This window comes from Delphinapterus leucas, chromosome 2, assembly GCF_059928025.1.
Source record: "Delphinapterus leucas isolate spDelLeu-1000000601 "Yukka" chromosome 2, BTC_Dleu_Yukka2, whole genome shotgun sequence".
Taxonomy (NCBI): domain Eukaryota; kingdom Metazoa; phylum Chordata; class Mammalia; order Artiodactyla; family Monodontidae; genus Delphinapterus; species Delphinapterus leucas.
In genome coordinates, this window is record NC_143130.1 from 23,550,139 (window position 1) to 23,572,971 (window position 22,833).

At 38.4% G+C, this 22,833-nt stretch overlaps 1 protein-coding gene across 1 annotated transcript in view; it reads right to left on the reverse strand.

Moving 5' to 3' along the window:
• TAF3 (TATA-box binding protein associated factor 3) overlaps window positions 1-22,833 on the reverse strand; it is a 153,258-nt gene that overhangs the window by 10,313 nt on the left and 120,112 nt on the right. Inside the window, exon 4 of the mRNA XM_022580267.2 lies at window positions 17,218-17,300. Coding sequence (XP_022435975.1) covers window positions 17,218-17,300 — 83 coding nt within the window. The remainder of the gene's footprint in view (window positions 1-17,217; window positions 17,301-22,833) is intronic.

The following is a 22,833-nucleotide window of genomic DNA, read 5'->3' on the forward strand; positions in this document are numbered from 1 at the left end:
GTGAGGTTTGCCTTACATGTAAGATGAGAGGTCCAAGTTATTACTATGGCATTTAGATCCATAGGGCAAGCGACTCCTTATTCTTATGGTCAGACTAAAATTGAAAAACACTGTTCTGGGAGGCAGTTTCCCATAATGGTTTAAAATATGGGTGCTGGCGTATGCTAATGCACATATATGGAATCTGAAAAAATGGTACTGATGAACCTAGTGGCAGGGAAGGAATAAAGATGCAGATGTACAGAATGGACTTGAGGACACAGGCAGGGAAGGGGAAGCTGGGACGAAGTGAGAGAGTAGCACTGACATATATACACTACCAGATGTAAAATGGACGGCTAGTGGGAAGCTGCTGCATGGCACAGGGAGATCAGCTCGATGCTTTGTGACCACCTAGAGGGGTGGGATAGGGAGGGTGGAAGGGAAGCTCAAGAGGGAGGAGATATGGGGATATATGTATACTTATAGCTGATTCACTTTGTTGTACAACAGAAACTAACATAACATTGTAAAGCAATTATACTCCAATAAAGATATTAACAATAAAATAAAATAAAATAAAATAAGGGTGCTGGAACCAAAACTAAAGGAAAAGCAGGAACCCAGAGAGTTAAGTAGAACACAGATGTTTCACTCTGAGGGCATTTGTATAAGGTGAATCGGATCTTTGGTTTTGATACAGGGGACAGGTTTCAAAGCCCAGGACCTGTCAAAGTGGAAAGTCTAATAGAACTCCCTCCCCACATTAAGGACTCCCAACAGGCTATACCAATTAGGTAAGAATGAATCAGATCTCATGAATTCTCAACTCTGGTGGTCCAGGACAACATATTTAAAGTAATTTGGACTTGTAATGCACCTAGGTACCCAGCACTAATCATCTTGAAAGGAAGTAACTTAAAATCTAGGCTTCATATTATTAATACAGACAATTATTTAAGGAAAAAAGCAGCACAGAATCAAAGATAAACATATAAGGAAGCAAGGCTGCAACAGGGAGAACCAGAAGAAATAACAGACAGTATAAAGAGACCCATAAAGACCGCAGATACTACAATTATCAACTACAAAACAACTCTGCTTACAGTGTTTAAAAAAATCAAAGGCAAAACTGGAAATTATCTGCAAGTAATAGGAGGTTACACAGAGTTATCTAGCAGATTTGAAAAGATCCAAACAGACCTTATAGAAATGGAAAGTACAGTAACTGAAATTTAAAACTCAGTGGATGGGAGAAGTATAAACTGAATAGAACAGAAGAAATTATGTAGAATGTAGCCTGGAGTGGCAAAGAAAATACAATAAAAAGGTCTAATTAGTACTGTTTAATCTAAATTCTAGAAAGAGAATGAAACAGAGGTAAAATGTTAACATAGAATATCTGACTTTTACAGAACTGATGAAAGATACTAATCCACAGACTTAAGAAGCCCAACAAATCCCAGGCAAGATAAATAAAAAGAAATCTATACATACACACATCAGAGTGAAAAGATAAAATATCACAGGCAAAGAGAAAAGTCTGAAAAGAGCCCAAAGGAAAAAAGGACAATTACTTTCAAAGAGGAAACAGGTGACAGCTGATTGCTCAACAGCAATGCTAAAATCTAGAAGACAGTGGAATAACATCTTCAATATGCTAAAGGCAAATAAATTTTGTCTTCAAAAACATCTTTCAAGAATAGGATGAGGGGCTTCCCTGGTGGCACAGTGGTTGAGAGTCTGCCTGCCAATGCAGGGGATACAGGTTCGTGCCCCAGTCCGGGAAGACCCCACATGCCGCGGAGCAGCTGGGCCCGTGAGCCATGGCCGCTGAGCCTGCGCGTCTGGAGCCTGTGCTCCACAACGGGAGAGGCCACAACAGTGAAAGGCCCTCGTACGGCAAAAAAAAAGGGAATAGGATGAAATAAAGACATTTTCTGGCAAGCAAAATCTGAGAATTTGCCACCAGTGGACCCTTGCTAAAAGAAATTCTAAAGTAGCAATTCCCAAATTTTTTGGTCCTAGGATCCCTTTACAATCTAAAAATTAATGAGAAACATAAAGAACTTTTGTTTATGTGCAGTATATCTGCCAATACTTACCATATTAAAAATTGAAACTGAGAAATTTAAAAATAATTAGAGAGTTCATTTAAAGATAACAATAACAAACCCGTTACACGTTAACAGGTAGCATTTTTTAAAATGAAAAGCAAGTGGCAGTTTCCTACAAGTTAGTTGCAATGTGCAATCTAAAACCATATCAATAAGCTTTTCATACTCTGTTATATTAAAGTCCATTGATCTGTCTGGCACTTTGAATAGATATTTTACCAATGCATGATTTTATAACATCATGCACTGGTGATCTGGAATATTGGTTCACTGAATTATGCAGATCTTTCAAATATTTATACGTTATATAATATTAAAAAAATCGTATTTGTTGGTGTTACCATCATCTCATCAAAAACTTCTTAAATTGTTGAGCTGTCAATTTGTAATGATATGTTTTCCAAAATTCTAACTTTCACATAAAAGCTTGAATTTTATCATCTATAACAAACGCTCTCAGGTATTTTCTTTGAAATAACAGTCTTGGGCCTTCTCAAAAATATACAATATCAAAAAATATATATATATATACAATATCCATGGCTGCTCTGTATCCTAACTGTGTGCATATCTGTCTTTATCACTCACATTAGGTGGTATATTCCTTAGGAGTAAGGTATGTACTATCTTACTTGTCTTTGAATTATCTGCAGTATTAGACACAGTGTCTTGATACATATTCATCAACTTTAATATGTTTAATGCCTAATATTACAGGAAGAATGCTCCTATAGAATAATTATTTTACTTTTGAATATTTTTTGCCTGTTTAAAATATTTAAAAATAGGTCAGTTTCCTCTATTCTTTCCTTCCTGCCTACCTTCCTTCCACACTACTCAATGAGTCCCAAGGCCACTGAGGTTTCTATTTGCCAACATGGATTCTAATCCCTCATCTGTGTACTCATTCTTAGACCAAGAATGATCACGACACCAATGCAAGATACAAACACATCATGAAGGTTTCATTACTTTATGTGAAATGCTTTTAAGTTGTTTTAAGCCATACCAAACCCATAATGAATATTATTTGCCTTGCCTGACTCTTTCTCAATCCCGTTTCATTCTCCATTCTTCTTAGATTTTTCCCTTTCCTACAAGGTCTGTGAATGGTGCCCATGAAAATGGTTTAGCATTAGCAGTGCAGCCAATGGACGTAAACAGACTGTTGATCAATTTATGGGGCAGTACCTGAAATCTCAGAAATACCTACTTGTACAAATCTTATTTTTCAACTCAGAGAAATGGTCTTTTAATGAAAATAACTCATAATAAAGGTAACCCTTCCAAAATGCCAAATATTCCTCCAGTTCAATTAAATTTCCCCTTTAAATTTGCTACGTATTGATTTATATACTTATATTTCTCATTCAAATTTTCTGAGTAGCAAAAGGAAAAAAAATATAAGTGGGTAACTCAGTGTTGATGAGACAAAACACGTCCTAATTTTCTGCCTCCAAGAGGTTAGATTGGTATTATATGGGCTCTAAAGTGACTTGTCTTTCCCAACTCTTTTGAATTTCACCAGAAAATTCACAGAGTTTGAAAGTTATTTGATTCTAGCTGCTCAGTTGCTTTTGTGGTAACTGGAGGCACAATTTTGAGAACAATTCTTTTATTATCTCTTTACTTTTGAACATTACAGAAAAAATACATAAACAGTATCACATGATATAATTTCTCATCACTTGTGAGATAAGCTATCATTACTCAACCTAATATGATCATTGTAAAAATAATTTTGGGTTCCTATTGGCCTCCACCACCGATCTTTATTGTTTCCTACTTCTAAACAGCACTTTCTCTGTACTTCTTTCCGTTAGTGGCACTTTCCCTCCTCTTTAACTGCAATAGTAAGCTCTCCTCCAGAGCTCTCTGTTGAATTAGCAATGTCTTCAGAGTAACCAACACCGCCCACAGCTGGGTCCCACAATGGCTCCATGCTGCTAACATTACATCTTTTGGAGGATTTGATCAGAGGGCTCTAGCTGCTATAAACACTGGTGTTATTCATAAAAACATGCAGAAGGAGGATTTTTGGCAGGATTTCTTTACCTGTTTCCCCAGCACAAAACACTGAAATAAATAGAGTGGGTCATGCGCTGCCTGGCCTGTAATGCAAACTCAACAGCTTGACAAGTCAACAAAGGGCCCGTCCTCACCTCTCCAGCCACACAGAGGCTCGGAGGTTAGAGGCAAACACCATTTGGATACGTCTACATGGGGAGTTTAATGATCCTCATTAGTCAGCGATTGTGTGCAAACACTGTGAAGCCGGCCATCAAAGTTATCAAAGTCCGTATGACTGGCTACTGAGCTGCACAAAGTTCAAAAGTTCCCTCACGTGGCTCACTTACTTGCCTCAAAAGCCAACAGCCATTTTTAAATGGTGACAAAACGATGCCATAGGTAAAGACTACTGTAAGCACCTCCATGAATGTTATATAAACTTCTCAACAGGGAAGTTCTTTGATGTCTGGGAGAAAACCCACTTTGATTAAAAAAATATATATATACGTACACACACACACACACACACACACACACACACACACACACATATTCAAGCCACAACTTGATTTTCTTCAGATTTAGAACTTTGATCAATCTCAGAAATACCATGCACCTTTTGAGATACACATGAAACAGATTCCCATGTTGTATTGTAAACTAAGATTTCACTATATATTACTATAAAACCGGATCATTGTGTCTGTGGTTATCTAAAACATCACAGTTTTGCTCTCTTACTTTTCTTGCAAAAGTCCCGGAAATACTAAGCCCAAGCATGTCAGGCAGCCTCCTCCCACCCTGGTGGAGTGTCCTCGCAGCCCGGGTGGGCTCTGACTTGGACAGCTAACAGGATATCATGAAAACAACTGTGTGTGACATCCGAGCTAGGTCATAAGAGACACTGCAGCTTCTGCCTTGCTCTCTTTTGGATCAGTTGCTCTGCGGAACTCAGAAGCTAAGTCATGAGGACACTGCAGCTGCCTTAGGACGAGACCCATGTGACCAGTAACTGAGGCCTCCTGCCAACAGCCATGTGTGAGCCCGCAGTGCATTCTCCAGCCCTGGTGAGGCCTTCCAGTGACTGAAGCCCTGGGCAGCAGCCTGACGGAGACTGGAGTCAGGACCACCCGAATTCCTGACCCACGGGAAACTAGGAAGTAGCACGTTTATTGCTTTAGCTGCTAAGTTTTGGGGTCATTTGTTATATGTGGGAATATAAAATTAATATACCAAGTATTTAATTTATCGCATTTAGGTACATAAACAAAAATTCAGAATTTAGGAGAAATTATATTTTAGAGCATCGGTACTTAAAATGCCAAAGTGTAACACAGTCATTTCCATATTTCACATGTGATCAAAAGGAACAAATAACAAAGACAATTATGAGAATCAGTGCTATGTTGATTCTTCAAATCAATCATTATCCTTATTCTTCTTGATCCTCACAGCTCGACTTTCAGCATTCATATAATTAGCACATAACTGTAAATGGATTTAATTCCATTTGCCTGGATTCAATTGCCTCTTGAATATTTACATCATCTTATCCTGTCATAGCCCAAGTACATACCAAGTAGCAAACATTTTGTCTTTTAATTCAGGCATGACTTATTTGAAAAATGAAACAGATTGCATGAAGTAATTAGAGGAAAATATAGCCACTGTAGAATCTTCATTTCCAAAGAAGATACCCAAATGATTAGACTTCTATTGTCAAATGTTCAAAATCTGTAAAATACCCTAAAAGGGCATGAATACTTAGATAAATAATAAATAATGCATACTTCTTCATTTTTGCAAACAGATTTACAAAAGGATAATTTAAGAAAAGAAATAAAGATGGTAAGCTATAGGTCGAGGAGGATAAAGGTAGAGGGAAAGGGCGGAAAGCAAGACGTCTCTGAACATATTACATAGTTTCAACTTTGGGGGCAAGTAAATGTCTTACATATTCAGAAAATTAAATTCATAAAATTGCCTACAAGTCAAAAATAAATGGAAAGGAAGGAACCTCAATGCATATCTTGTTGGTGACACAACCACACACACAGAATTATTTCAGGTGACTTTAGGAGGTCAGCACTTTGGACCTCCTCAGACTCTGCTCCACCCAAGTCTTTTCTGATCCTTCCTTGCTGGAAGCAATCACCTTGAACTTCTGTATCATCTGAGATGTATCTCTTATAGACTTGAACACTTTCTACCTCTATTATGATTGTTTACATCTACGTTCCTGAGAGAAGAACCAACACCTGATTCAAATTTACCATTTGCACAAGTGTATCTCCTTCGACACAGTTTTACTATGTATATAATCAAAATTAGTACTTTTCAAATGCAAAACAATTTTTAAAAAATGTAAAACCATGAGGGTGTTGTCTAGAGCACTGTCAGGGTTCTTTTCAAAAACCAAATTCCCTGGAGTCAGAACTTCTAAAAGATTTTGTGATTTTAGAAAAGCTTCTGCTTCTCTCCAGCAAAGAAAGGGTACATTTAGTAGGAAAAAGCAAAACCAAATTAAACTGAACATTCAACACTGATGAAACTTCACTTTTTTTTTTTTTTTTTTTGCGGTACGCAGGCCTCTCACTGTTGTGGCCTCTCCCGTTGTGGAGCACGGGCTCCGGACGCACAGGCTCAGCGGCCATGGCTCACGGGCCCAGCGGCTCCGCGGCATGTGGGATCTTCCCGGACCGGGGCACGAACCCGTGTCCCCTGCATCGGCAGGCGGACTCTCAACAACTGCGCCACCAGGGAAGCCCCGAAACTTCACTTTTAATACTCTCTGAGCCTGGAGTCTACAGAGGAGGATGAGATGCTTTTACATGAACATATGCTAAAGTTGCAAGTTAACCATAAAAGATAAACCTTCACTCATTCATTCATTCATTTTAGGATTAAATAACATCCCAGTTATTTGAAAACATTAAAAGCAGTAAGATGATATTCAGTGAACCTGAAAAATGAACAGGATTGTGATTAAGATTTGTATCTCACTGTAGTGTTATAATATTCAGTTATTACTGAAGTCATGCTTGGAAAACCCAACACTACTACTTCAAAATATATTAAAATTTGATAATAGCTGCTGTGTCTTCACCAAAAATCACCATGCTTTACATGAATTTTTATCTTCCTCAGTAAATAGCATGGAAAAAAATATATATATACTTATAGCATGTGATGTATACAGAGATGTATACACACACATATATGTTTTTTCACCTTTGTGGACTAAAGAAGCAGAAGTAAATGATTAAAATCCTAAGTACATACGGCATAGAGAGCCAAAGATGGGCAATCAGTGAGTGTGCTCTGGGAGAAAAGCTACTCCCAGTTCAAAGAAAAGTAGATTCATATTGAGGGGTGTCATTTTTCATCTATCTAGAGTATATGAGAGGTGCATCTGTTACTAGATAGATAATGCAAGTCTTTAAAAAAATCCACATTTCCCTTTTACATAGACTACAGAATGACCAACTTTACATTATTTAATAAAACACATTTGGAAACTTAGTCACTCCATCTGTAGGATCTTCCAATTCCTTTAAGCAACTTATTTTCAGCATCCTCTTATTATTCAAAGGACCTCTAAAGTTAGGCAGAATACCAAGAGTCACAGTTTAGGAAGGAGAAGCAATCTCTGACAGAAGATTTCAAGACCAAACGTAGCCTTCCCATTGTACTCCAGGGCTAAGAGTAAGCTTCCTCTATCCCCTTCAGCCCTCTTACTTAAGGGTTTTTTTTTTTCTCACTGTTGTGGCCTCTCCCGTTGCGGAGCACAGGCTCCGGACGCGCAGGCTCAGTGGCCATGGCTCACGGGCCCACTTAAGGGGTTTTTACTTGATAAAACCAACTCCTAATGTTACAGCCATTCTGGAAAAGTAACTAAATTAAACTTTATTTTGATGCCACTTCAAATCTATGAAAGCTTGTTCAAACAGAGTGAAAATCAGTGCTATGGTTCAACAGATGAGAGACTGTTTCAGTCCGTGAATCCATCTCAACAAATATTTATCACCCGTCTACTACGTCTCCTACCCTTGGGTGGCTGGGTTCAAGGTGAATGGGGCACACCCTCAATTTCCAAGAAACGGGGGAAGACAGTCACATAAAGGTAGATCGATAAAGCATACGAAGTTGAACAATCTGGATGAAAACAGTGTATTCTGGGCACTTGGCAGAAGGATGGCTAGCCTGGGGTAGGGGTGGGAAGGTGGGCTGTGATCACTTTCCCTAATGACAACTGACAGTTTTAAAAGATGAAGATGAGTGACTCCCATGAAGAGGCAGGGGGGTGGAGGCATTTGAGGCGGATGGGACAACCTGAGAAAAGGAATGAAGATGCAAAGCATCCTGTTCTGCATGGGAAACCGCAAGCAGTTTGGAAGCGCCACAACGTATAAAGCATAAGCGTTCTGGACAGATTGTCTGGAGGGACTAAGTATGGAGAACAGTTCTGAGAGGCAGCAGGAAAGGAGAAGAGGGTAAGGAATTGACAAATATTGTCGGTAAGGCAGGGAGGGGCTGGGGACTGGTTGGTTGTCGGGTGGGTGAGGGGTTGGGAGGAAGGGAAGGAGGTATCCCCCTGCCTTGGGTTTCTGTGATGCTGGAGCTTTTACAGTTAGAGGGTAGAGCTTAGAGCTCAGATGGGTGTAGGGTGATTGGCGCTGGGTACTTGATTTGAAAAGTGGAAAACTGAAAAATCTGTTATTCTCTCTAGGAGGCAAAATAGCTCCAGTAGCTAAGGGCATTTGTGTTTCCAAGCCAAAGGCATCTTTGCCTGGTGTTGGGGGGGCGGGGGCAGTTCCAGAGGCCTGTGAATAGGCATCAACATCTTTCCTCCTCTGGTGCTGATGACTACTTGAGTCTAGACAAGGAGGAAGGACCCAAATTTGAAGATGGTGACTGGGAGGTATAAGAGTTCAGGTGACATTCAAAGGAGACCTCACAGGAAAGGGTCTTTCTCTTTCCTTAAGTTTTGTTCAAAACAACACTTTTGGAGCTGGGAGACATTCATGTCTTAATTTTCAGATGTCCCATCTGGTGATATGACATAAATAAAATCTCCCAATTCTCCCAGCCAGAGTGTATTTGTCTAATTTCAAGTTACTCTAGAAACTAAGGCAGCTTGAAAATGGAGGCTCTGATCTCATCATCAACAAATAAAAAGCATAAGGAGTACAAGGTTGGGGAAATAATGGTGTATTCAATTTGGAAAGGCCATGTCTGAGGTGCCTCTGGTCTTTCCAGACTTTCTAGCAGGTAACTGGGCAGATTAGTCTGCATTTTGGGGAGAAATCTGAGCTGGAAGTAAAGATTTGGGAATCATCATCACCTAAGTTTGAAAAGAGTGAAAAAGAAACTTTAGGGAGTAGTAGGCCAAGGGTAAGAAGAGACAGAAAAAGTGATCAAAGAAAGATAGGAGCAACGATGGAGAAAGAGAATCAGATGCACGTAGTACCAAGAATAGAGAGTACCAAGGAACAGAGAGTTTCATAAAGGGCTTGGTGGGAACGACGGTATCTGAGAAGCAGGAAGGATGAAGGTCACAGGCCTGCAGCACCGCCTTGGGATGCATTTAATCATCTTAATGAGAAGCTTCAGGAAAGTCTCCAGGGCAGAAACCAGAGCATAGGGAGTTTAGGAATAAAGCTGGAAAAAAACATTGGAGCAAAGTACATACAAGGAATATGCTTTGAGAAGCGAGAATGAAAAGAGGAAGTTACATGGCCTTTCCCTCATCTAGAGGGGGAGGCTGGTGAAGGTGGGAAGGTTTAGGATGGTAGAACCCAAGGCTGAAGGGAAGATACCAGAAGGAAGGAGAGAAAGATACAGAGGAGAAGAGATAAGGAAGGGAAAGAACTTCCAGGGTGGGGGGGGGGAGAGGGCGGGGTCAGGAAAGGCGGGGATGGAGAAGGAGCTGCTCCTGAAGATCAGGAGGGATGCTGGGCTCCTTGCTGGACCCTGGAGGACAAGCCATGAGGACAGATGCAGCTCTGGAACCCAGAAGAGTAAGTCCAAATGGGGTAACGCAGCTAGTCAGTCCCCACGGTGACATGTCCCTCAACCCAACCCATGTGTTCAGACTACGGCAGCCACATTTGAAAAAGGCTGCAATATTCTAAATGAGCGGTTCCCAACCTTTTTGGCACCAGGGGCTGGTTTTGCGGAAGACAATTTTTCCACAGATGGGGGGTGGGGGGCGGGTTGAGGGGGTCGGTTCAAGCGACGGGGGGTGGCAGATGGGGCTTCACTCACTCGCCCGCCGCTCACCTCCTGCTGTGCGGCCCAGCTCCTAACAGGCCATGGACTGGTACCGGTCCGTGGCCTGGGGGTTGGGGACCCCTGTTCTAAATCACAGAGGTCGGGCAGTGACACAAATTTCCATCTCACGAGCTACAAAGGCTGGAGTGGCAACAGGAAGGAAGAAGCATCACAGTACGCCTCTAAAGTTTCTACGTGAGTATCTGAACGTTACAGCCCCTAAAAAGACGGGGGCAACGGAATGCAAAGAATCTAAATTTCCTATGTTGCTGTCAGTAAGAGCAAGAGTATTCTCATCAGTAGGTATACATTCTCTTTAAACACTAGAAGTGTGAGTAGTTAGATCTTTAGGGGAAATTATAGTCAGATAGTATCCAAAAGGTTACCATGATATAGCTAAATTACCTCTGCCTGTCACAGGCTGAAGAACATTTAAATTCTGGAAGTCCGCATCAGCTTTGTCTAGATAACAAATCTTAAGTACCTTCCTATATTCACTCAATTAGTGATCTTGGGCCTTGATAACACTGCAGGGAGAAACTTTCCAACTATCATTCAAATCATATCTAAAAAGGTGGTCATAAATATTTTAAAACCTAAGTGAACTAATAAGACCTAGACCCATTAAGGATAAGATCTTTTACAACAAATTAAATAAAACAATTTATTGAAGTCTGGACTCAAGATAAGCTAGATTTACTAGCTGACCTTTTATTCATTTAAAGAACAAAATTAGCTCTAATTGCATTAGAATGGAATCCAGTAAATTTTCCCCAGTCTTGTAATGTGGCATCCGTGTAAGGACTGCTGTAATTGTTTACAAGTAAGATGGAAATGCTTTGATTATAATCTTTCCAGTTGTTTTACTGGGTAGTAAAAACATTTCCCAAAACCTAAAGCCAGTTTTTCTGACAGCATACTATTTTCTTCTCTTGAATACACTGCATCTTTCGTGTTAACCAACAAGCTATCATGTGCCAGACGAAGAAATTAAACTTGGGGATTCCATCATAACTTTAGCTCAGCAAAAATGAGAGAGTGATGTACGGAGGTTAAGATATCCTAGTCTGGAAAAATCAGAAAAGGGCTGAAGACCCGAGTAAGAAAAAATTTAACCACCTGCTTCCTCTTGGAATTATAACTGAGATATATGGGTTTGGGTCTGTTGAATTTATAAGTATAAAAGTTAGCAAGAATAATGTATACCACCCACAATTTGTGTTCTCATTGTTCAGCTGCTAGGAAGTTTCATTTGTAATGTTACCATCTTTCACTAGCATTAAAAATAAGTCATTTGCCATAAATTTTAAATACAGTCACTCAAGATTTTTATTCTTATTTATTTACTTTTTTGGGGGGTGGGTCACTGTTCTTGTTAGTTAGCTTCTAATATAGGCAAAATAACCTATGAAATGTTTCAGTATCAGTGGCAAGTTAACCAGGGCAAAACAAAGAAAACTATCAACACTTTTCAATCTTTCTCTCTCTCTTTTTTTTAAAAAAAAATCAAAGCAGACAGTTTTATCTGTAGGGAAACAAATTAAAAATAGAAGAACAAAAGGCCTTCCAAATCTGACAGGATGATGGTCTGAAATGTTCTTAAACTTTATTTCTAAAGGATCTTTTTTTTTAACGAATAAGCTTCCTTGCCCTGCCTCTTCAGTATACTTTTATAAAAATATGAATCTGATTGCCTTTCCCTAAATAAAATAAAAATATATCAATTGTTTTTGCCTGCCCCTCATCCCTTATTCTGGTAGGAGAGTCCTTCTTTCCTTCTGGAACCTAACATTTCCCCTTCTAACAGGGCTCTCCCCCCTCCCACTGGGGCTGGTTCCTAGATGGGAACCCACAGCAGATGCTGTGAAAGGCGGGGTGGGCAGTTCAGCCTGTGAGCACTAAGAACCACACCAGCCAAGAGCAATCTGCACCATCTTTGCCACCACACAGAGGTTAGACAGAGAAAAAGAAAGTGAACAGAGTCTTAATGACACTTTTTGAACCCTTGTTACCACTTTGCCTAAAGCCAATTTCTTTGAGCTAGTTTGATTAGGGTTTCTGCTGCTTGCAACCAACAGTCCTGACTAATACAAAGAGAAAGTGTTTCAACTAGGGAAGGGAAGACTCCTTATAGAGGCACCTTCACTGAGTGTGCGTCTATGTTACATCCTTGGATCAGGGGTTGGTGTAAGAAACAGTCAAATAAAAAAAACGTGTTCTTGCCATCTGGTTCCTTATGGAAATAAAATTTCAAATTTAGTGTCTTCAAAAACTTTGTCTCTCCTGAGAAACTAGGAGGTACCTTCCTTTTTAAAACTGCATTTCACTCTGCACTTATTGCCAGGAAGCCATAATCATATTTGATGTGCAGTCATTTGCTTCTTTTTCCTCTGCTTGGCCTTGGTTTCCTAGTATTTTCTAGTGTCTTTATGTTCTCTCTTTAAGTCACCCTTAAATTTGTTTAGACTGGAAAAAAGTCTACATATGAATAAACGACATTTTAAGTGTAGGAAGAAATGTAGAAAGTGAGATAAAAATCATTTGCTATTATTTTTCTAAAGAACTTGTCACTAAAACACCACTATACACATTTCACCTATTATATGTCTTTCAGAGAAATGTGGCTACATAAAAATATAAAACGCTTACTTTCTTTAAAAATATTTTAAATGGTTATTTTTGTAATTGCCCATGGTACCCTCTATTTCTGGCTGTCCTATCAAAAATAGTTAATCAGAAAAGTTTGGATCACAAAAAAGACAACAAATACCTGTACATATTTTACATTTTTAAAGGTTGAACATTATTTTTCAAGATTAATGAGCAAAGTTTTAGCTCCCATTTTTATAGCATATATAATTTAGAAATTACAAGTATTAAGAAGCCTCCTCCCAGGCATAAACTAAACTCTATAAACTGCAATAAAAAAACTGAATTACTTAGATGAAAAAAAAAAGCGTCCAATTTTCAGCACCTCTGTTAAAAGAGGTTTGATTAATGAAAGAATTTCCTGAATTATAAGAAATACATAATACCATGAGTATTATAATACTCATAGCTGTGGTGATAAAATGTTAGCAGAAAGAAAACTGTAATTTCCAGCAGTAAAGTGGTCATTGAAAAGTATCTCAGCATAATTTGCATATTTTGGGAAAAGGATTAAACTTGTGAAAGAGAATATTTATTGTGACCTCTCAGCCAAAAGAAAATTTAGGATTATTAATGATAATGATATTGTTTTCATGAAAGGTACCATAAATGATTCTGTGTCACTTGATCAAATACAGTATCTAACTGGAACAATAACTGAGCCTTACTGGATTTTTGGAGGAGCCCAATTCATTATCCCCTCCCTGGTGAGCTCACTGAATAAGGGCAGCAATGTCCTGAGAGCAGGACCAGCTCCCAACTTCTCCAATACAGTAACCCTACCGACCAGACCAACGCTCCCTGGCGGGAGAGCCACTCTGCCCTCGGAAGAGCCAAGGAACAGATGGAGAAAAGGACAGAGCTGCCCCCCCAGTGCCAGGGAGATGACAGCATTAAAGATACATTTGAGAAATGTGAGGGGGAAAGAATGCTTAACCCCCTAAGCACTACCATTATTCACCCCCAAATCTTTACAAACCTTGACCTTTTTTCTTAATACTTTACCAATACCTAAAGTTATCTTTTTTAATGAGAAGCTCCTTTAACAGAATTTTGAGCTTTATAAATATAACCACACATTTAATGTTCTGCCATGTCTTTCCCAACAATCCTATCTAAACAGTCCCACACTAAGGTACTTCCTTCCTCACGTTACTCTGCTCTATTTATACCCTTCATAGAAATAAATAAATGAACAAATGCCGAAAGTTAGCCCAATTTTCCCACACTTGCTCAAAATAAAGGGATGGTAAGACTGGGATAACAAATAACATGGCGACTGTGCTGCCACTTGCCCATCCCATAGTGGACATTACACGCACTGTACTCTCTGTCACCAAGTCCAGCGGGACCTCAAAATCCTGATCAATACGGCTCCAGGTGCTGCTCCTGGGCAAGCTGAAACCTACCTGCTTTCTCGGCATCAAGGCAAAACTTGACTGTTGGGCCAGACTCAGTTATTTAATGATTTATTTGAATGTATTGTTTCTCCCCATTCACATCACCCCCACAAACTACGGATGTTGAGATTGTAACTTCAGGGTTAGTATTTTAGTTTCATCTTCAATACAGACTAACAGGAACTCTGGGTCCCCATTACTGGGAGACCTACTGAAGGAATGTGAGGTCCTTGTAAAGTCACCCTGAGTTTTAACACTATCAGAAGGAGGCACTGGACTGACCACAGACCCTTTAGAATCCAGTTTCCAGGCACGTTAAATGAAGCGGAAAACAAGGGCCCTCTGTCTGGCTTCAAGGGACAATAATAGAGAATAGAGGAAATAATCTAACCTCATAGTACCTTCCTGGATCATGGGTCAAAGGCATAATTTCTTTATAAGATTTAGAAACTAAATATTGTCTTAAAGATCTTCCAACGAGAGTGTAAAATTTGAACCCTGTAAAGCTTTTTCTTTTTCCTGTAGTTTCAAAAGACTATTCTCTGCCTGTTCTTTAGCAGTAAACAACCCCTCCCCATAGACTATTCAAACTCCTCCATTTGAATGCGAGTCTGCTCATTAATTCCACTTCAAAAGAGCATCATTACACGCCCCCGGCTGTATACAAACTAAGTAAAGGCACATTTATATAAATCTACCATCTCTTTTCCATTATTATTGCCAAGGAATAAGCCATGTATCCTTATGCTATGACAATAAAAGATTACTTTTAATTTCATATAATTTTCATGTTCATAAAATGTTATCCTTCTTTTAATTTTTTTTCAAACATTCTTGGCTTGTGAGTCATAAAAAACAGACAGTGGGATGGACTGGCCCACGGCCATAGTTTGCTGACCCCTGATTTAGATTTAAAACAAAAAAACAGAAAACAAACAAGTTAAAAAAAAAAAACAACCCTTATCATTAACTTATATTTTATATAAAATCCTATTGCTATGTGACTTGGGCCTCTTTTTCTCTCTCTTTTTAAGTTTAAAATGTAATATATTTCACTTAAGTTATTCCTTTGCTCATTATAAGTATTTCCTCGTGTCTGACTTTGGTCAAGTGATTGACTATTCATATGATATGGGAGTTATTTACCTAAATGTCAGAAAGTTTACATGTTACATAAAGTTATACTTTCAAGGACAATTTGTCTAGAATGTCTGGGTACTATAATTTCCGTAATACTGAACATTTTGTTCCAGAGTCATAGGATCTATTTCTCACATCGTCCAATATCTTAGGTATATGAGTGATTTATCGAGAGGAAAAGAAATTACTCAACAGAATAACTGAAAGACGCTTAAGGGTAGATGAGATGAATATTATTATCAGTGCCTTTTTACAAACCTTATTTCTCTAAAGGAATAAGCAAGCCAAACTTCTGTGTGAAAGGAAAGATGAAGTAATGGTGAGTTATGAGAAAACTGGAATAAATATGAACGGGTAGGAGAAAAGTAGTTGTCCAATGATAAATAAGAACATCTTCCCTTTAGAGTAGTGAATCCAAGTACAGGATTTCCAAGGAGATGGTAGGTACAGTTATTTTGGTTGGGTCTCTTTGTTAACTAGCCCTCTGTCCTCTGATGGTTGAGGGAGAAGGATGTTACTAAAATTTCTCATCAGAATAATGCTGGGATTTTTCGTTGTATTACACTTAGAACTAACAGAAGCAGCGGCTGCATAAAATACACGCTACACACAAACTTTAAGATGGAACGAACCATGAGAATGTAAAGCAAATTTCCTGTTGTCTACTGTACCTACTAAATAAATAAGTTCATGGCTACTACTTTCATTTTTATGGCTAAAAACTGAATGAAAGTTAAATGCCTTGTAAGCCTATTTTCTACATAATATTTGATTGTTTGCAATGTAAACTAATCCATTTTCAGGTTTACTGGTAAAAAGTAAGGTTGTAAACTTGTACTTTAAGCTTGTAAAATTCATTTAAATGATGTATAATATGATTTTTAGAAGAATGCTTTTCAACATGATTTACAAAAAAAAAATCAATGCTTCATTACCCTATTAGGATCATATAATAGCACTGTAGGCCTTAATTCATACCCTCAAAATGAATAAAAGAAACATAGCCAACTAATTTACTTTGAAGAAGGGTGGGTGGATGTGATGATTCCGTGAAAATTAAGAAAATAAACAGTAAACATGGGGTTTACATTTCCAGTTCTCTCTTAAAAAAAAAAAAAAAGAGCAAACAATTCAGACTTCAGTTACTATTATATACTGTTTCACCAAGCCTTTGGCAGTATCCTTGTTTTATATGCACAGAATAAAACCATGTGCCATCTGAGCAAGAAAAGAATCTTCATTCTTTGTCCTGGTGACAGAGAACACACACTTGAAAAGGTTTAACATTACATCCACCTGGGCATAACATGGTAGTCAGTCCATTCAATACATAGTTTCTTATTTTTCAGATAACCAGAGCCTTACAAACTATGCAGAAACAATGTCCTGTGCTAGTCTTTACAAAAGAGAAAAAGTGCCAGAAAAAAAACCCCAAAAACACAAAGGATCCTATATGTTGAATAAAGCAATAAGCATTAACTCTGAGGAAGAAACCAATAAAAATTTGAAAATGAAGACTTTTCAAAATACAGCTTGACCCTACTATATATTCACACTGGGAAAAGGTCTATAGAATTAAATCCACTAGGAAAGAGTAGTGAAGGTTAAGTTCCATCTATTGCACTCTAACTGGAAACGTCTGTACTTACATTTTGTCTTGGCCAGCTCCAACTCTGAGAGTCAATCTGGGGATCACTGGGCTTGGGGCTGGGACCACTGGCTCCACTTTTATCTGTTGAAGATATTACGTTAGAGTCAAATACTTTTTTTTCAACAAAAGTACCTCCTCCCTTTTCTCCTACTTCCTCATCTCCACAAACTTGATAAGACTTTTAAGTTTCAAATGTGCCTAAAATGCTAGATGTAAAGATAAACTGGGCTATTTTGTTTTCATTTCCCAACAACTGAAGGCTACCAGGCAACATGGACAATTCCATAAACTTTAAACACTAGTAAATATGGGAGTTATTTCTGCATTTTCTTAGTTTTGACTAATTTCTTGGATTTTATTGTTAGAATTTTTAAACAGAAACTGTTACCTGGGTCATTCAGTGGAACGTTTAAGTAACTGCCAGACTTAACAAAAACAGAAAAAAATGCAGTCATAGCTTCACTATAAGATAAAATGAATCTATTAATGGATCTTGAAAAACATTAGACTCATCTCATGTTTACAATGCCATAAAAGGAAACCAACACACTAACTGTAATTACAGCACTGAACTGTTCTATTTTTTGGCTAGTACAAAAATGATCTAAAATATTGTACAAGACAAAACATATTCATTTAGAAAGGATTTATGGCAAAGGCAATAACTGCTGAATAAGTTGAAGATCTCACAAATATTTGAGCTAATAATCAGAAAGGGAATACACAAATTGAGTATGGTGTTAAAGGGATTCTCCACATTTTCTGGCTTGAAGATCCTATACAGAACAATTGACATTTTGAATGAACAAAATGAACAAGAGATGTGCAGTTCAAATTATTATCTACATCAGAGTTTTCCAGCATTTTTGGTGGGATGGTTCCTTGGTGGTCCCAGGCACAGCCAGATTTTTAACATCCCTACATGCCAGTAGGACACTGCTAGTCACTGTGACAACTAGTGCAAACCACTGATTTATATATTTCAAGCTCAAGAGTTAAATCATAACAGAACAGTGCAGTGGTTCTAAAGGGGAAGGAATTTATAAAGTAGTGCTCAGTATAGTATATCATATAATCAATATATTGCACATTGATCAAATCTATCATTTTTTTTCATATGTTTTTACCTGCCCCCTTCTTGAATTGTTTTTTTTTTTTAAATCCCACCGTCACATCAAGATCGATGACTCCTATCATTCTCTTGAACAGTGCATGGTACGCAGGAGGTACTCAACCAACGTCTGTTGAATGAACCACTTATCCTGCAAGCACCCTCAACTCCCTTGCCTCTCGGTCATTTCACCATTCATCCAGGACCAACCTAAAATCATTCTCTAGGGCACTGAGTAATTCCAAAGAAAATATTTAAAACTGTACAAACTTCTGCCATCAAAACTCCAATTTCATCTGTGCCTTTAATACTATCTGCTTATTTGGATTCCCAGCTAAACTAGTTAAGAGCAGAAACCATGCCTGTTCTGTTTGTGGCTATTTCCCAGTGCCTATCGTAGGGCCTGACACATAAGTGCTTAAGATATATTTTAAAAATTAATCGGAAGCGATTATTTACAGCTTTTAAGACCCATCCCGTGAGTTCCTTCCTCTTTTGCCTTTCAAACCCCACAGGACAAAATACTGAGGCCACTAAGCAGAATTCCTTCAATTCCCTACAAACTTCTCTGCATTCACAATTACACTAGAGTCCATCTCCTCTAGTCTTCGAAAGACTTCCTCCTTATTTGTAGCATCTTCAACTTCTCAGTTCCACTCATTATTTTCATCTAGCTTTCAAATGCGCTCAACTCTATCCTTTAAAAAACTTACCTCCCCTTTAACCTCTCACTGACGACCTCTCACATTTTCTAGTCTTCACTTCATCGTCTGCATTTCTCCATTTCTCCTTCATCCCTCACCCAACTCCACTCTACTTTCTGGCCCAACCACGCCACTAAACTATTCCTTCTAGACACTCAATCTTTCCGAATGTCCCGTCTGTTTCTTCACTGAGGTCTTCATCACGCTCCTTCCCTGTCCCTAGCAAAGTCCTCTCCTCTCGTCCTCCCATGCTTTCTCCACTGACCTCATCCATGTCCATGGTTTCAATCCTAAGTTGTTTTTTTTTAACTTTTTTTTTTTTTTGGCCGTGCCACGTGGCTTGTGGGATCTTAGTTCCCCCACCAGGGATCGAACCCGGGCCCCCTGCAGTGACAGCACCGAGTCCTAACCACTGAACTGCCAGGGAATTCCCTCAATCCTAAGTTTTCAATATGGCATGTCTTCAAAATCTCCCTCTCTAGACCAGCACTGATTGGAACTAAGACCAAAACATAATGCTGCCCACTGAACATTTTCAGCTAAATATCTTATAAGGATTTCATCTCATTACATCTAAATCTTAACTTATCAACTCCCCCACGAAAACCTGCTCCTCTAAATGGTCTCACTTTTGGCAGATGTCTCTCTTATTTGCCCAGTTCTTAGTCCAGTGGTTTTCCTCAAGGCCTCGGGGGTCAAGGGTCACTGGGGACGGGGCAAAGCAAGACCCATGGAAAATTTTTGTGTTCACTTTCTCCTCTATTTTTTTTGAACACAGGGTTCCATATCTAAACAAATCTGAAAACCAGTGGTCTAGCCTATTTTGTAAACTACTAAGGCTTCTACATTTTTCTCACCATTCTGTGTTATTTGTGGGAAAATAAACAAATATATCCAAAACAAACATTTATAAAACACTTAATGTTTGCCAGGCATTGTGTTTGGTTATTTTCCAGATGTTCTCATTTAGGTTCTTTAACAAACAGGTTGGGGTATGGTTTCCATTTTACAGAGAAACTGATCATACATGAAGCAACCATTTTTCCTTTCTTTCCTGTTTCTTTTTCCTTTTCTGTTTTCAGGTCACAAAAATAGCAAAACTAGGACTGAATACAATTTTTTTTTTATTCAGAGAATGAAAAATTATATAAAGTTCCTATATTTCTTCAATTCTAAAAAATTTTAGGGTCACACACTCCTAATTGACCTGAGTACTGGGAGTAATATTCCATGTTCCTTCAACCCACAATACTATTATTGAAGCACTTAAATAACACTTTCTTAAGCTTTATTAAAAAATAAAGCTGTTTGCCCTAACTTTCAAAAAATCTTCTTCACTATTACTATGCTTTACATTGTATTTTGGTCCACTGCTATTACCACACTACACAATAATTATAACTTACCGGTATACCACTTCACAAAGTGTGTCCCATATATATAATCCAATCTGATCTTCACAACTCTATAAGGTAGGTGTGGAAGCTATTACTACTCACATGTACTAAGGGCTCAGAAAGATTAAGTGGTTTGGCCAGTTACAAAGTTAGTAAGTAAATGATTGAAATCCAGTTCTCCTGGCACCAAATTCATCCTCTGTTCTACCATACTACTCGTGACTCTTTGCCAAACATTTCTGAGTCCTTTTTTCTGGTAATGCTGATGTCTTGCATGGAGCTATTCAGTTTCTTTGTCAATGTCTTTTATGATGAATGACATATACTTGTGAGATGTCTAGGGTACACTGTAAAATATATTTTTTTCTCTATGTTATTTACACCATGTAACAGGTGTAAACTGGACTGTCCCAGGCAAACCAGGACATATTGCAATCCTACCTAAAAATAGTTAAATACTTAAATTTCATTCTTAAAGAAGTTAAAGCAGATTTAACTTAAAGATAAAATTCAAGCAAGCATAGAAAAAGACCAATAAGAATGCTAACAATGTAGATATAGAAAGTACAGTTTCTAAATAAAAATTTCTCACCAGACTTTTGTTTATGTTAACTTTATCTGAATGCCCACCCAAATAAAAACACAGGGATGTTTCCTACAATCAGGAAATAATTTCTCCTGTGTCCGTTCCAGCAATCAACCCACTAGATGACAATGACTTCAATTATTTACCGCCATCTTTTAATGGCATGAAGCAAAAATCTGGGGGAAACAAGAGCTTGTAAGGGTTAAAATAAAAGAACAGTACTTTAGAGCGATGCTGAGAATTGGGGCACGCAGAAGAGCATTTACAGTGGATTACTAAGCTTCCCAATTCACCAAAGAGGCAAAGTCCAGTAATATAAGACTCCTTTGTAGCTAACTAAAAATACATTGTCAGTGGATTTGTCCAGTTTTATGTATAAGCAATACTTCTTTCACCTGAACTAATACTAGTAGTCATATAAGCCCCTTATTGCCATGTGCTGCATTTTTTTTGCTAATCTTCAAGGATTTAGCTTCTTTGCCACATACCTCAGGGCACCAACTGATAAAGCTCTAACTCTCCATTTTTCCGGGACACCAGCAGTGCGGCCTTGCAAAAAATGAAAATCGCTCAAGAGATTTAAAGGGGAAATTTATTTTTAAAATCCTGACTTGAAGCAAAGAGGTGGATTTTTAAAAAGCTTATCTATAAGGAATCAGTTTAAATTTAAATTCTATCTTGGAACTCTTTCATGCATTCCAGCTTTAAAGTTTATCTTCTGACAGGGACTTTCTGCAAAGGTAATGGGCAGCTTTGTCAATATAATCTGGCCAAGTTTTACTTCCTATTTTTTTAAATGTTAAACTTCTTTCATTAAAAAAAAAACAAACAAAAACCTATGTATGTGTGCTAGGTAGGGTGGCAGCAAGTTCAGCCAGCACTAGTTCAGATGTCTATCTATGCTAATATGTCAGAAAAACACCCAGAAATACTACTGGTGAAAAGCGGAATTTAAAAACCAAATATTTTAGATGCTGAACTATGACAAATGGTAACCATCCTGTTATCTTTCTTAACGATGAAGGTCTGTACATTATTTCCATTCAGAAACATAGTCTAACACTGACAGACTGTTTAAAATACTCAACGGACAGAAGATCTACGGTTGTGGTGAAGTATAACAAGAGGGATCCCGCGAGGACAATGAAACAGGACTCAGGCTTTCAGTAAGTGTTCAGTTCATTCCTCTGAAGCCTTGGGGATGGACTTCAGGAAACTGATAAATTCAAACATACTCACTTAAACATTAAGTTACTGGCTTCCCCTTGGAACAAATAGTTGTAAGAAACAGCAGGGAATATTTCCCCCTTCTTACTGGGGTTATTTTATTTACTGAAAACCCTTCATTTCACTAGTTAATCATGAAAGCTGATGAGAAAAGGCTGGAAACAAGTCAACAGTACTTTACATAGAAAGGAAAGACGATGGAGACCTTCTGTCAAAGGCACAAACTGGGAAGACCACTTCTCATTCTCTAAAAAACAAACTGTTTAAAGTTCAATAAAAGACTATTTTGGGGCAGATGCTAAGGGATTTGGGGATAGACTGGAGAAACATGAGACATTTTAATTGTTCTGATGACTGAAATCACTCAAGCTTTGAGGACCGCCACTGCCTGTCCTTTAAAATATGGCAGCTGAACGGGAGCTCACTATGGGCTGATCAGGGACTAAAGTTTTCTAAAAATCACGATGGCCCTTTACTCTAGATTGTGAGCCATTCTCATCCCACTCACCAGCCTCCATCGTGGGCCTGAGAAGCCCACGGGCTTTAACCAGACAGGCCTGGGTCATGTCACAGCTTGTCCGCAAGTTAC